The sequence below is a fragment of the Muscardinus avellanarius genome, assembly GCF_963383645.1.
Source record: "Muscardinus avellanarius genome assembly, chromosome: 8".
NCBI lineage: Eukaryota > Metazoa > Chordata > Mammalia > Rodentia > Gliridae > Muscardinus > Muscardinus avellanarius.
In genome coordinates, this window is record NC_137794.1 from 10871813 (window position 1) to 10886362 (window position 14550).

General features: G+C 43.7%; 2 protein-coding genes across 3 annotated transcripts in view; both read right to left on the minus strand.

Annotated features, from left to right (window-relative positions):
• Positions 1–11379, minus strand: part of CILK1 (ciliogenesis associated kinase 1) — a gene marked incomplete at both ends in the record, with an annotated part of 39821 nt that extends 28442 nt beyond the window's left edge. For both annotated transcript variants that reach the window (XM_080700323.1, XM_080700322.1), the window contains 3 exons: positions 501–622; positions 7117–7171; positions 11279–11379. In XM_080700323.1, coding sequence (XP_080556449.1) covers positions 501–622; positions 7117–7171; positions 11279–11379 — 278 coding nt within the window. The remainder of the gene's footprint in view (positions 1–500; positions 623–7116; positions 7172–11278) is intronic.
• A 29-nt stretch (positions 11380–11408) lies between these two features.
• LOC308266282 (uncharacterized protein) lies at positions 11409–11528 on the minus strand (the record flags this gene model as incomplete). The annotated part of the gene is made up of 1 exon (XM_080700412.1): positions 11409–11528. The coding sequence occupies one exon, from the start codon at positions 11526–11528 to the stop codon at positions 11409–11411; it is 120 nt and encodes a 39-aa protein (XP_080556538.1).
• Positions 11529–14550: the final 3022 nt, after the last annotated feature.

A 14550-nucleotide genomic window follows, 5' to 3' on the forward strand; every position in this document is an offset into this window, starting at 1 on the left:
GGTTCACTTTCAAAGTTCAAAATTACCCTAGCAGTTAAGTTTCCTATTAGTCTCCTCTTCCTAGTACACAAGCACCTGGGCACTGCAGTCAGAGAGGAATGGAAATAGACCTAGAAGTTTTCAAAGGAGGTTCCCAAAGAAAAGAAGCTGTGTATCCCCCTGACTTGAAGTTGCTCTGCCCCTGTGTCCTTGTGGGAATGGACAACCGCAGACTGTGTGAAAGATCTTTGAGCTTCTTTGGGCAAAAAGAACACTGCCTCAGTGAAAGCAGCTCATCTGAAGCCTTCATGGACCTCCAGGGGAGGCACGTGGCTGGTCCCTCATCTAGCTGGTGGCTTTCAGCATCAAAGTCCAAGAGCCTGACTTTTAACAACTGGAGAAAAGAACTGGGAGACTAAATTAAACAAAATCAGAACACACACACACACACACACACACATACACACACACACACACACTCTGCAGTATGTATCTCTCAGATCATAATGATCAAACTGTACCTTTCTTTAATGAGTTGATAAAGATTTTCCTTCATGTACTCGAAGATAAAATAGAGATGATCATTTTCCCTGATAACTTCCTTTAACTTTACTACATTGGCATGGTTGAGCTTCTTTAGTGACTAAAAGAAGAAGAAAATATATATACACACACAAAAGAAAATTAGAGCAAGTACGTTGTTGAAAAAGAAAAGTAATCCTACGTACCCTTAGGCAGTACACCTAATTTTAGAACTACAGACATGCCCTGATATTTTTTATTCACAATTTAATAGACAGTGTTTCTCTGAAGTCAAGAGTAACTTTACCTAGAAAAAAACATTTTTATGAACAGACTAGAAGATGGTATTCAACCAGTAACTGGTATTCCTGGCTGTGCCCAGCACCAGCAGCGAGCCAGGGCTATTTTCAGCTCACCCCCTCCAGACCGTGGAATTCATTCAGGCTGTGGAAACGGCCAGAAGGGAACTAATAAAGAAGCTGAGGCTTTGAATTTTCTAGCTCTGAAGAATGCAGCTGCTCCGAGCTGAGCTCAGCCACCAATAGTCTGCAAGCTCTTTAAATAGGAAATTGCTCAAACAGACGGAGGCTGACTCCTCTCTTGATTTTTGTCTGACTTGTGTGTCCATGAGACGTAGAACGCTCTTCCTGACAATGTGAACCTTAATTACACAGGAGGAAATAGAGACACCTCATTGGAAAGATCCTGTAGTGAGATTAGAGAAAGCCCTTTGCTTCCCAAAACAACAAAAATAAGAAAGTTGGGCAGTAGATGGGAACAAGAGGTGGTCAGAAAATGGCACGTGACCTTTTGATGACTCATGCTCCCACATCTGTAATTTTGTGAGTGCATATGAGTACAGCCTGGGTATATTTGTTTCTATTATTAGTTCTCCAGTGGTGAATAAAAACTGTATTATTGAGCAGCAGTCCTACTCATATCCAACCTCTGGAGACATCCGACTGTTGGTCTGCTCATTGGATGATCTGAATTTGATACATGGTGTCCTTCAAGAAAGCCTCAAGGGTCACTTTGGCTAGTAAAATGAACCCTTGAATCCCCAAAGTCTTTTCCTCATAGAACACTGATCCCGATAACAATAAATTGTAATAAATTTATCTTTGCAATAAATTTATCTTTGGATTTCACCAAAATGAGCATCCCGTTTACTGAAAGACAAAAAAAAAAAAAAAAAAAAAATCTTTGTTCCAAGATGGAAGTGCTCAAATGAGTATCCAAGTCCGGAAGGACACTTGGTAATAAGGTACCCAAGGGTCAGAGCTCGGGACGTGGGGCATGATCAAGTACCACTCCAAGCAGCTGGGGAGATCAAGGAAATGTGGTCAGCGAATGAGAACAAAATAAGACTCTTCTAGAACCTTTCCCCCAAAGAACAAGTTCTGGCCACGTCACTGCTCTGGCAGGGATTCTCAACTCTTTTGGCCAGATCCTTCCAGAATGACCCAACTAGGCTAATGCTTTCTTTTAGTTGGGTTGGATTCCTGGTTCTCCATGAGTAACAAAGGTAAACATTGCTTAACTTGTAAGTACTCATGGGATTCTCCAGACTGATCCAGCCTTTCCCAGTAGTTTGCTTCAGATACATCCCAAACAGTGGCCGCGATAGACCCTGGATGAGCGGCTTCAAGGCAAATTCATGCAGAGAAATGAAAAGGGCTTAGAGCTTTTCTAGAAGAGAATTCTAGACAAGATGTGTGGTACCTTCAGCTCTTAGCCTGACGTCTGTTTGGGGGATGAATTACTGAGCCAGGTCTGAGTGGCACATAGCTCTCGTTTCTTTATCTTTTAGTTTTGTTTTACTTTTCTTTTCCCTTCTCCTCTTCCTCCTCCTTCTGCTCCTCTTCCTTCTTCTTTTTTGGAAACACTGGAGATTGAATCCAGGGGTGCTCTACCACTGGGCTGTATCCCCAGCCCTTGTTGTTTTGAGACAGGGTCTCACTAAGCTGCTGAGGCTGGCTTCAAACTTGCCATCCTCCTGCCTCAGTCTTCTGAGTAGCTAGGATTACAAGCATGTGCCCCCATGGCCAGCAACAGCTCTTGTTTCTAAATGAGGCTCATATGCAAGTTAAAATTTATATTAGTTTAATATAAAAAGAATTAGCATTGTGTGGAGAACCTCATGTGACTCACTTTACAGAGATAGATTTCTAGAAAGAAGCATCTCGTTTGGCTCGGGAAAGGTTTCCAAAGGAGGGGTAGAGGCAGGCCACTTGTGTCAGAGGAGAGAAGCATAAATAGCGAATCAAACCTATTCAAATGGTCCACATGGGTCGGTCCCCCTGGCTGGAGATTCCAGTTGGAGATGATCAATTCTGCCCTCCTCAGGGACTGATCAGAAGATTTCCCTCCCTCCCTCCCTCCCTCCCTCCTTTCCTTCTTTCCTTCCTTTCTCCTCTCTGGTGTGTGTGTGTGTGTGTGTGTGTGTGTGTGTGTGGATACTGAGGCTTCAACCCAGGGCTGTTCTACCTCTGAGATAGAGTCTAGAGTCCCAGCCATATATATATATATATATATATATATATATATATATATATATATATATATATATATATATTGTGTGTGTGGTACTAGGGATTGAACCCAGAGGCGTTCTACCTCCAAACTACACCTTCAGCCCTTTTTAGTTTTTGTGTGTTGTTTTGTTTTTTTGAAACAAGGTTTCTCTAGTTTGCTGAGAGCATTACAGTCCTGTGATCCTCTTGTTGCAGCCTCCCAAGTACTAGGATTACAAGAGTTGTGTCATAGGTTCTCAACTCTTAAAACTACACTGTACTGGACTCCATAATATCCTGGCGCTTAAGACATAGCATCTGCTCTTAAGAGACAACCGAATCAGAAAGAAAGGCATGAATTAAAAATCCATGTAGCAAAATAAGGAAAATCATATTAAGTGTCAAAGGAATAAAAAACAACAGATAATCAGCAAACACTGAATGGCCATCGAGAGCACAGACTGAAGGGAGAGCTGTACCTAGACAAGAGTGTGAAGGAGAGGGAGGCCCAGCCTAGGTCAGTGTGGGAAAGCAGTGCAGACGCTGTGCTGGAGCCACGAGGGTAAGAGTCACCCACAGGGCCTCTGAAGGAGGCGCATCTAGAAGACTGGTTGGAGAAGTGGGCAGAGAACTCGCTGTTTGGATGTCAGGTATATATATACCCATTGAGCAACATCTGGCAAATCTTGTAACTTCAGTAACATTGCTGGAGGAGATGCCCGACTCAATGAGGGTGAAAAGACAATGGAATGTGTGAGGGCACTGCAGGGAGGAGTTTGGAAGATAAGGTACAGAGAGGAAAGGGGGGAAGCCAAGGAGGGAAAATTCTGGGGCTTTTTTGAATTAGGGAGTATATATGACTTGGATAGGGGATGTGTCACCCAAAGCTCATGTGTTGGAGGCAGCCCCCCTGATGCAGCGAGGTTCAGTGGTGGGCTTGGCTGGAGGAAGCACATCACTCAGGGCACGGCCTTGAGGATTACATGGCCCCAGCCACCCCTGTTTTCCAGCCGCCATAAATTGAGAAGCTTTCCTCTGCTGCACATGCTATTTCTGCCTTGGAGATGACCAGTCATGAGCTGAACCTCTGCAATCATGAGCCAAATAAATCTTTCCTTCTCTAAGTTGTTCTTGTCAGGTATTTTGGTTATAGTGACAAAAAGGTGACTAACAGAGGGAGAAAAGTGGGTGCATTTGTAGACCGGAAAGGAAGAGTTTAAAGATGGGAGGAGGAGGAGGGGGAGAAGGAGGAGGAGGAGGAGAAATTGTTGGAGCTAGGATCTAAACAGAAGTTAAGACAGTTAAAAAACAAGAACCAAATAAATAGAAAAGCACAGCTTCAGAATAGAGGAGGCAGGATATAAGCTGCCTGTTACACCAGGAAAGAGCTGGGAACACCGCAGCACCACGTAAGACAGCGATTCAAAGAAACGTCACTGGTCCCGTTTCCCCCCAGCGTGACAGGAGCAAGGATTCTCCTCCCTGCGGCAGGTCATCAGTGTAGAATCTCCCTGATGTGACAAGCTCTCCAGAGGCAGCCACGGAGATGGGTGAGCAGATGGAAATGCAAAAGAAAAGATATGAAGAAAGAGGCACCATTGCATAATGGGCACCGGAATGCAGGATGGCCCACATTTCCTCTTCTTGCCAGGATTAAGTAAGACATGAGAAATGATGATGTCAAGTGTCCTTTAGTGCCATTCTTTTTCTATCCCTTCTGCATCAACAGGCAGAAATCAGGACCACAGGAAGGGGATGAGAAGAGGAGCCTTGCACGGTGTCTCCTCTCTGCCCCCTTCTTCCTTCCTTCCTTCCTTCCTTCCTTCCTTCCTTCCTTCCTTCCCTCCTTCCTTCAGGGTCAGTGGTTGGCCATGGACCACTGCCAGTAAGTTTGTGTGAGGGTTGGGAAAGGCAGGCAAGGTGGGGAAATGGCAGCAAGAGAAGAGTGGGAAATGTCAGTGGTCAACAGCTGGAGGGGCAGTTCTTCCAACCATCTCGCCAAGGCTACCACTTGCTTCCTAAGATGCTTTGTGCTTTTAGTTTTTCTAAGCTGATTACACAAGTAATTTCTCTTCCATGAAAACTAATGCACAGTTAGTGGTAGAGAAAAGTAAAGGTTTAACATCCCAAATCTCTCAGCTATAAGAACTTCATTTCACTGAGAAAATGCCACTGGATCATCCTTTGTTTCTTTGTTTTTGTTTTGTTTTTGTGGTACTGGGGGTGGAATCCACAGGCTTTTCTACCTCCAGGCTATACTCCCAGACCTATTTTATACTTTATTTGAAAACAGGGTCTCACTAAATTGCTGAGAGCCTCGCTAAGAAGCTGAGGCTGGCTTCAAACCTGTGCGATCCTCCTGTCTCAGCCTCGCAAGTGCTGGGATTACAAGTGTGAGCCATCACGCCCAGCTCCTTTTTTCTTATCTATTATGTTTTTGGATCTTCTGGAGATTTTATTTTGTTGACAAGGGGTTGGCACACGATGAACCATAAGTGAAATGCAGCCCACCACCTGTAGTCTTGTATAGTCCAGGAGCTAAATCTAGTTTTCTTTTTGTTTTTGTTTTGTGGTACTGCAGATGGAACCCAGGGGCATTCTACCTCCAAGCTACACCCCCAGCCCTACTATTTTATTCTTTATTTTGAAATAGGGTTTCACTGAGTTGCAAGGGGCCTCACTAAGTAGTTGATGCCGTCTGCAAACTGCGATCCTTCCATCTCAGTCTCCCCAGTGCTGAGATTACAAGCGTGCGCCACCACGCCCGGCGAGACTAGTTTTTTGTTTTGTTTTGTTTTGTTTTATTGTGGTACTGGGGGTGGAACCCAGGGGCCTTCTACCTCCAGGCTATACTCCCAGACCTATTTTATACTTTATTTGGAAACAGGGTCTCACTAAATTGCTGAGAGCCTCGCTAAGTAGCTGAGGCTGGCTTCGAATCTGTGCGATCCTCCTGTCTCAGCCTCCCAAGAGCTGGGATTCCAAGCGTGCGCCACCACGCCCAGCCAGGACTAGTTTTAACAGATGAACATGCACAATCCATTTGATGACAGAAAACACTAACTTTGAACTCTAAGTTCAATGTAATGTCGTCCCCCACCCCAAAATGTCATTCGTGCCACTGGAAGACTTGAAATGCAAAAGATTACATCCGATTATTAATATTACATTATATCTTACGCTTGATAAATTAAAATTTTATGGAAGTCTGCTTTAACTCTTATTACACATGTACCTATCTATATAAGCCACCTTTTGGTCCATGAAATGTAGACGATTTACTACCTGGCCCTTTACAGGAAGAGTCTACAGATCCCCGCTCTAAGCTTGAAGCCCCCTTCCACCTACAGGAGTCCTGTGAAAAAACAGAAAGGCTGGTTTCAGGATTCTATAGGTGCCTCAAACAGGCCAGAGAGCATCAGAAGGACCCCTCTGGGGCACAAGGAAGAGAATTACACATGAAAAGCCCAAGTAGATGGAGACAAAAAGAGAGCTGGAATAGGACGAAGAGAAAGACATGAGAAAGAAAGGGACCAGTGACCCGAGTCAGAAGACTGAGTAAAAGTTAAGATGAGTGCCTCGCGACACCAACGCAGTTCCCACCTTGACCCAAGGAGTCCATCACACACAACAGACTACAGTTTACTAGAGCAAGCACTTAAATAGGCACCACTATTGTGTCAAAGAAAAACACCCCACAAAGAAAGAGATGGTCCTTTATGTTCATAATTAGCAACAATCACCTTCAGTGGCAACAATAATTCACTAGATCAACGCACTCAATTTATTTATGTCAAAATGTGTTGATAAATCATGAAAGATAAAAGCTTCCTAATAGCAATATATTTGCTAAAAAGATTCACTAATAATATTCACTAACTCAATAACATATCCCACTAATACAATAATAACACTAATAATATTCGCCAATTCAATAACATATTCACTAATATAATCACATACCAATAACATAGCAGTCTTCTACTTTCAGCTATTAGCTGAATAAAATCTTTTCCCCACTTCTTCAGCATCAGTGAAAACCATATATGAATCTATTTTAATCAGCCAAATATAAATTGTTCCCTGGTATATTAATAAATACCTTAACCTCCCGAAGGTTCATGCATTCTTCCCAGGAGTAAAATTTTCTTTTCATTCTAAAAGAGAAGAAAGAAATAGTATGCTTATTCCAAGTAATATATTAAACTTTATTTAAAAAAAATGTTTTCATTCTGAACCTAGTCAATAGTGCTTGAAGTTGCTTTTAATTTCTACCAAATAATATACTATCCAAAACAACATTAAAAAAAAAAAAAACGGCAATAGCCGGGCGTAGTGGCGCACGCTTGTAATCCCCGTGCTTGGTAGGCAGAGACAGGAGGATCGCGCAGGTTCGAAGCCAGCCGCGTGCGCTGGCTTAGGAGACCCTGTTTCCAAATAAAAATGTAAAAATAGGTCTGGGAGTGTAGCCCGGAGGTAGAAGGGCTTCTAGGAACCCCAGTACCACCAAAAAAAAAAAAAAAAAAAAAAAAAAAACTGGCAATAAAATCAACCCTAAGTCACACAATTTCCCATCAGCAGCAGTGTGGTACAATGCAAAGAACTTGGACAATTCTCTTACTCTACTGCTACTGAGCCAACCTTCTGTGGGGAGAACCTGCCAGGCTTAACCTTCTAGACCAGAGCTGACTAATACAACTATCTGTGTTGGTGAGATTGTCCTGTGCTGTCCCTTAGGGCAGCCCCTGACCATGGAACACGGCTAGTGAAACACAGGACCCGACTTTAACTGTAACTTAATTCAAATTTAGGTATCATGGATGGTGGCTCACTCACTACTATATTGGACGGCACAGTTCTAGGTCCTTGAATGCAGGTGTTGACAATAATGGTCCATAGGCCAAATCTACCTAAGCACCTCTTTTTAGTAGCCCACAAACTACAACACTTGTGTTTTTGGGAAATAATTCAAAAGATGAATATTATTTCATGACATGTGAAAGTTGTATTAAAATTGTTTCCATAAATGAGATTTTTAAAGGAGCATAACCACATTCACTTATTCATTTCTTTTATCTTTCTTTCTCTCTTTTTTTTTTTTTTGTTTGTGTGCATATGTGTGGTACTGAGGATGGGACCCAGGGTCATTCTACTTCCAGGTTATACTTCCAGCTCTATTTTATTTTTTTGCTTTGAAACAGGGTCTCAGTAGGTTGGTCAAAGTCTCACTTCTTGCTGAGGCTGTCCTCAGACCTTCGATCCCTCTTGTCTCAGCTTCCCAAGTACTGCGATTACAAGCGTGTGCCACCACGCCCAGCTTGCTCATTCATTGTTATGTTGCCTTGTGAAACCGATGGACAAGTCAGGTCACGATCATGTAGAGAAGGCACCTGGCTCTCCCAGGGTCTCGCTGCTGGTTACTAATACACCAGCTCCATCACCCCACCTCCCTCTGACACTCTGACCCTTGTCACAGTGTTTCCTGGTTGAGTGATCAATTCCTTTATTCACGTCCAAATATTATTTTGCCTCTGCCATGTGGTATGCATTTTGCCAGTAAAGATGCAAAGTTAAGAAAGATATCCCTCATGGAACTGACATTGTTGCAGGAAGAGAGGCAATCATTTTCTGGAGTAAACTTTTTTCTTTGAACCCAGGGGCATTTTCCCTCTTAGCTACATCCCCTGCCCTATTTTTTTCTTATTCTTTATTTTGAACCAGGGTCTCACTGAGTTGCAGAGGGCCTCACTAAGTAGCTGAGGCTGGCTGCAAACCTGCAATCCTCCTGTCTCAGCCTCCTGAATGCTGGGATTACAAGTGTGTACCGCCACGCCCAGCTTGGAGTAAATTATTGAAAAGATACAAAGCAATAAAAGAATAAACCTCAGAGGAACCTAATCTAGTCTTGGACATAAGAGACTACTCCTCTGATGAAGAGATATCTTAATCAGTACTGAAGGATGAGAAAAAAATTTAGCCAGGTAGGGGGCATGAAGTGGGAAATATCAAGGGGAAGGAGAAAGGATCTAAGTAGCAAAATATTTGCTGCATTCAGGAAGCTATAAGGATCCAGGTGTGGTGGTGAATGCCTGTAATCCTAGTACTTGGGAGACTGAGATGGGAGGACCGAAGGTTCAAGGCCAGCCTCAGCAACTTAGCGAGGTCCTCAGTAACTTGGCAAGACCCTGCTTCTAAATAAAAAACAAAATGGGGCTGGAGGTGTGGCTCAGAGGTAGAATGCTTGTCCCCTGTGTCTGATCCCCAGTACCAAAATTAAAATAAATAAATAAATAAATAAACAAACAAATACGGAAGCAGCAGCAGCTAGAAGGACAGCAAGCCTGAAGCTCCCAGGCAAGGGGCAGTGGCAGGAGGCCACGGAGGGACCGAGGCCACAAGACCCAGCCATTGGCAGGTCGCTTTTAAGATGTGCCACCTGATTGTAAAACTGACCGGAAGACGTTGCACGCTCTAAGTTGGGCCTCTTCCACCAGCAAAGGCAAGGACTTAGGTGCAGGCAGTTGGTCTGGGAGGTGATTCCAGGAAGTCAGGAAAAGAGTCCAGAGACTGCGGAGTCGGTGGTGAGGACGACAAAGGGTGCAGGACTGAGCTGGCAGCAGGCGGAGACCTGGGCTCCACTGCTAGGGGCATGGAGGTCGGGAGACCAGGGGCTGCAGCACAGCAGAACACCAGGCATGTCTGGTATATGTGGGTGAATCAATTAGCAATGAGGGTCATATGTTTAAGATAATCTCTTCAGTCTGCTATGGGTAGGAGAAAGAATGGAAACCCAGATCTACAGAGGTTGGGTAGTACATGGAAAGAGCTGAAGGGGAGGTTTTGTGGGATACAGAGAAACAGGTGGATCAGATAAATATTTAGTAGAATCAACAGGACAAGATGACCAAGGTGAGGCCTAAGGGGCAGGGAAGTTAGGAGGACCCTCAAGTTTTTGTGTGTGTGTGGTATTGGGGATTGAATCCAGGGGCATTCCACCTCTGAGTTATACCCCAAGCACTATTTTATTTTTATTTTGAAACAGGGTCTCACACTAGGTTGGTGAGAGTCTCACGACTTTCCGAGGCTAACCTCAAACCAGTGATCTTCCTGTCTCAGCCTCCCAAGGACTAGGATTACAAGCAGGTGCCACCATACCTGGCTTAGTGCAACGTATTAAGGTAACAAATACTAAAGGAAAGAGAGGGAGAGCATGTTGAATATGAGTCCAATTTTGGGTACGATGAGTTTGAAATGCATGCAGGGCTTCTAAGGCAGATGCTAAAACAGCAACTGGCCGCAGACGGGTATGGCCTGCAAACTCTAACATGGTCTCAAGCTCCCACCTCCTGGTATTCAAAACCTTATAGAACCCATTCTCCTCTGAAGACTTACTTCTAACCAATAGAACAATTCTTATGTGATTTGGTTATAAGAGCAAAAAGCTATGCTTCCGCCTAAGACTCTTATTACTGGTGTCTTGATGAAGCAAGAGAGGCCCACCCTGGAAAGAAGTGAGGGGCGGCCTCCGGCCAACAGCTGTAAGGAGCTGAAGCCCTCGGTCCAGCAGCACACAGGTTCTCAATGATGCCTGCACATGTGTGCGAGCGTGGAAGTGGGCCCTTCCCCAGCCTTCACTGAGACTCCAGGTCAGCCTGGCCCAAACCTTGACTGTACCCTCATGAGACCCTCTGAACTAGAAAACTCAGCTAAGCTGCACTGACCCACAGAAACGGAGAAATAACAAACATGCGTTGTTGTAAACCATTGAGCTTTGGGGTGATTTCTTAGGTAGCAACAGCTAACAACGTGTCTAGACTCCAGATGTAAAGACCAAGCCCACAAAGGGAACAAGACAGAAGTTACCAGACCACCACAAGTGCATGCAGAGGACCCAAACTGAATCATTTAAATGCTCTGTTTCCTCTCCTTTAGAAGGATGTTTATTAACCTGTTCATCACTACCTCTCAAGGTGAGAAAATACTTTGGAAGAGAACCAGTGCATACAGGTACTTCTAGCACGGCATTGGTACTTTTCCAAAGTGTGAGCTCTTGCCACTTGTAACCGTGTAGTAATTGGTAAGAAGACCTCCAACATGAGCGTTACGGTCGGCACTCATCTCACCCAAAGAAATCCTTATGTAAGGTTCCTCTCTGTGTCTCCCACCCGCTCCCCTTTAGAAATATTTCCAAGACAGGGAATGGAGAAGGTGGGTTGAAGCCATCTTGTAACTGAAGAGGGAGCCATGGCCGTGATGAAACTTACTTTTTAATAGCAATCAGCTCCCCAGATTCAATGCTTCTTCCCAGCAGGACAGAACCGTAGGTCCCATCGCCGAGCTGCCTGATCGTGGTGTACCTATTCATGGTGTGCCCGCTCAGGCCGGACGCTCATCTCAGGGCCGAGGTGGTTCGGTCCTACAGTGGTAGCGGGCCTCTTCGGAGTGTAACCAGATTTTTCGATGGCAGCACCAGCACCAGGTATTCGACGGAACGTGACTATCCCCCAAATACATATTTTCAAAGATCGGTCTTCTGCCTGTGGAGAAAAATGAGAGAAAGGACGAATGTTAGTGTTCATTAGTGAACTCTAACCCCCCGCCCGCTTCCCATTCTTGAAGTAAAGTTCTGCTGGAAAAGAAAAGACCCATATACTTGTACATTGTCAAATATCACAATAGCAGCGTTGACAGGTCACTGTGTGGCTTCCAAAGTCTAAACTGTTTACTCTCTAGCCCTTTACAGAAAAGTCTGTCAACCCCTTGTCCAAATAATGCTCTTTTCCAAGTTTTCCATTTATTTATTTATTTATTTATTTATTTATTTATTTATTTTTGTGGTACTGGGGTTCCTGTAAGCCCTTCTACCTCCAGGCTACACTCCCAGACCTATTTTTATACTTTTTTTTTTTTAATTTGGAAACAGGGTCTCTTAAGCCAGCGTGGCTGGCTTCTAACCTGCACGATCCTCCTGTCTCCGCCTCCCAAGCGCAGGGATTACAAGCGTGCGCCACCACGCCCGGCTCTTTTTATTTTTAAATATATAAAACTAGGGATGCCAAACTTGGAAAGTAATGACATGAATCAGCTCCAAGTCAGTGCTTATCTGCTGACTAACCATTCTGAGCAAACTGTGTAAGTATGGTCGATAGAAATTGCTGAGCTATGCGAGTGGGTGCTAAATATACTGTGTCCTGTGCACATCAGCTACAGTTAACAATGTAAACATACAAAAGCCACAAAATAACTAACATTAAGCTCTCCAAAAGAGCTGGGCGGCATGGTGTACACCTATAATCTCAGTACTTGGGGAGGCTAAGAAAGGAGGATCACAGGTTCAAAGGTAGCCCCAGCAAAATAGTGTGACTCTCAGCATCCTGAATAGACCCTGTTTAAAAAACAAATAAGCTGGGCGTGGTAGCGCACGCTGTAATCCCAGCATTTGGGAGGTTGAGACAGGAGGATCTCAGTTCACAAACAGCCTCAGCTACTTAGTGAGGCCCTTTGCAATGCAGTGAGCCCCTGTTTCAAAGTAAAAAATAAAAAATAGGGCTGGAGGTGTAGCTCAGAGGTAGAATGCCCCTGGGTTCCATCCCTAGTACCACAATAAATAAATAAATAAATAATAAAAAAGGGCCGGGGAGGTAGCTTAAAGGTACAATGCCCCTGACTATAATGCCCAGTTCCACAAGAAAGAAAGAAAGAAAGAAAGAAAGAAAGAAAGAAAGAAAGAAAGAGTTGCCCAGAAAAAGAACATGCATAATCTCTGTGGCTAAGCATTAACAACATTTTTTTATTATTTTTTAATTTTTTTGTGGTGGTTCTGGGGGTTGAGCAATCTACTTCTCAGCTACATCCCTAAGCCTGTTTTACTCTTCATTTAGAAACAGGGTCTCACTAAGTTGCTGAGAACCTTACTAAGTTGCTGGGGCTGACTTCGAACCTGCAACTCTCTGGTCTGAGCCTCCCAAATCCTAGGATTACAGGTGTGTGTCACCTCACCCAGCCAACAGTGTTTTTTACTACTAGACAAAGTACTAGCAATACAAGGCCTCTGTGTAGGGTGTGTCCCTTCTAATGTCACTCAGTTTTGTGGAGGTTTTAAAATAAGTCATTTTTTCATTTACATAATTGAGAGAATCAGTCTGCCTGTAATAAAAAAATGGGTAATTTAAGTGACTGCAGGCAGCTACAGTTAACAATGTAAACATACAAAAGCCACAAAATGCTAACATTAAGTTCTCCAGGAAAGCTGGCTGCCATGGCACCGGGATTATAAGTGTGTGCCCGGCTCATAAAGGTGCATTTAACAAATATGGCTTGTCAAGCTAATAATCTGAAGAGTCAAAAGACAGAAAATGCTTGGAAAGATGTAACATTCTGATCTCATTCTCATCTATGCAGCTTCTTCTTCCAAGAGTCCTTCCTAATCAATAAATGTAGAAAGATGGAAATAGGAAATTCACTGTGAGATAAGTAAAGATTTATTGCAGCCAGGTATGTATCGACAGATGCAAAAACTAGTGGATGAGATTAACAGGATATCTCCATAGTCTTGAAGAATCTCAGATACTTATTAAACTTCAAGGGGGAAAAGATGATTACTTCACAGAGGGGAATCCAGTAGACACCTGACCCAATCTTAACATCCTCATTCACTTCCTGCTTCTGATAATTGTTCTATAGTTATCTAAAATGTTAATATTAGAGGAAGCTGGGTGAGGGGTTTCTAAGACTCTCAGTATTATTTTTGCAGATTACCTGCCTAAAATTAGCTCAAAATTAAAAACTAAAAACCCATACCATGTTCTCCTGAAAGCTAGGTGTGAGCTTGAGAATTAATTCTGAAGGAATTTAAGATTTTGCCTGATTTCACTATGCCCTATCATATAACTAAGAGAGTTTTAGAGAACCCCCTCCTCCCTGGCTCCCACCCCCACACACTCCCTCTTCCCAGGAGCACCTGGAAGGCCTTTCCTACTCTTGAGACCCTTCAAATCACTCTACAATTTCCATGGGCAGCAGTTCACTGTAAACACGTGTTTAGAAAGGCATCTCTTGGGTGATGGATCCTAAATGTAGGTTCAGGAGGAACAAAGAATTATAAACATGGTCCCTTCTTTGAGAGAGCCTGGAGCCTAGAGTCTCACAGCAGGGAATGGGGATGGAAAGTGCGGGGTAGGGCCAAATAATTCTTATGTCAACAGCAGTATTTCAGTAAACACAGGGTGCCCAGCAGGGAGGGGTCAGGAGAAAGCTCCTTTGGCTTCTAGCTGGGTTAATTCCATCTGGGCTCAGGAGGTAATGAGAAAAGTCTTCAGGAAAGATTGAGTTGTGAAAAAAAGAGTTTTTTTTTTGGGGGGGGTTTGTTTGTTTTTTTTTAAAGACAAATAGGAGTCTAACACCCCAAGGAGCAGAAATAAAGGCACGGGGGGGGGGGGTGGAACTGGAAAGATAATCCCAGAGTTTTACTCAAGTGAGGACCTCAGATGCCATTTTTAAAAGCATAAACTTTAGCCAGGCATGATAGTGCACACCT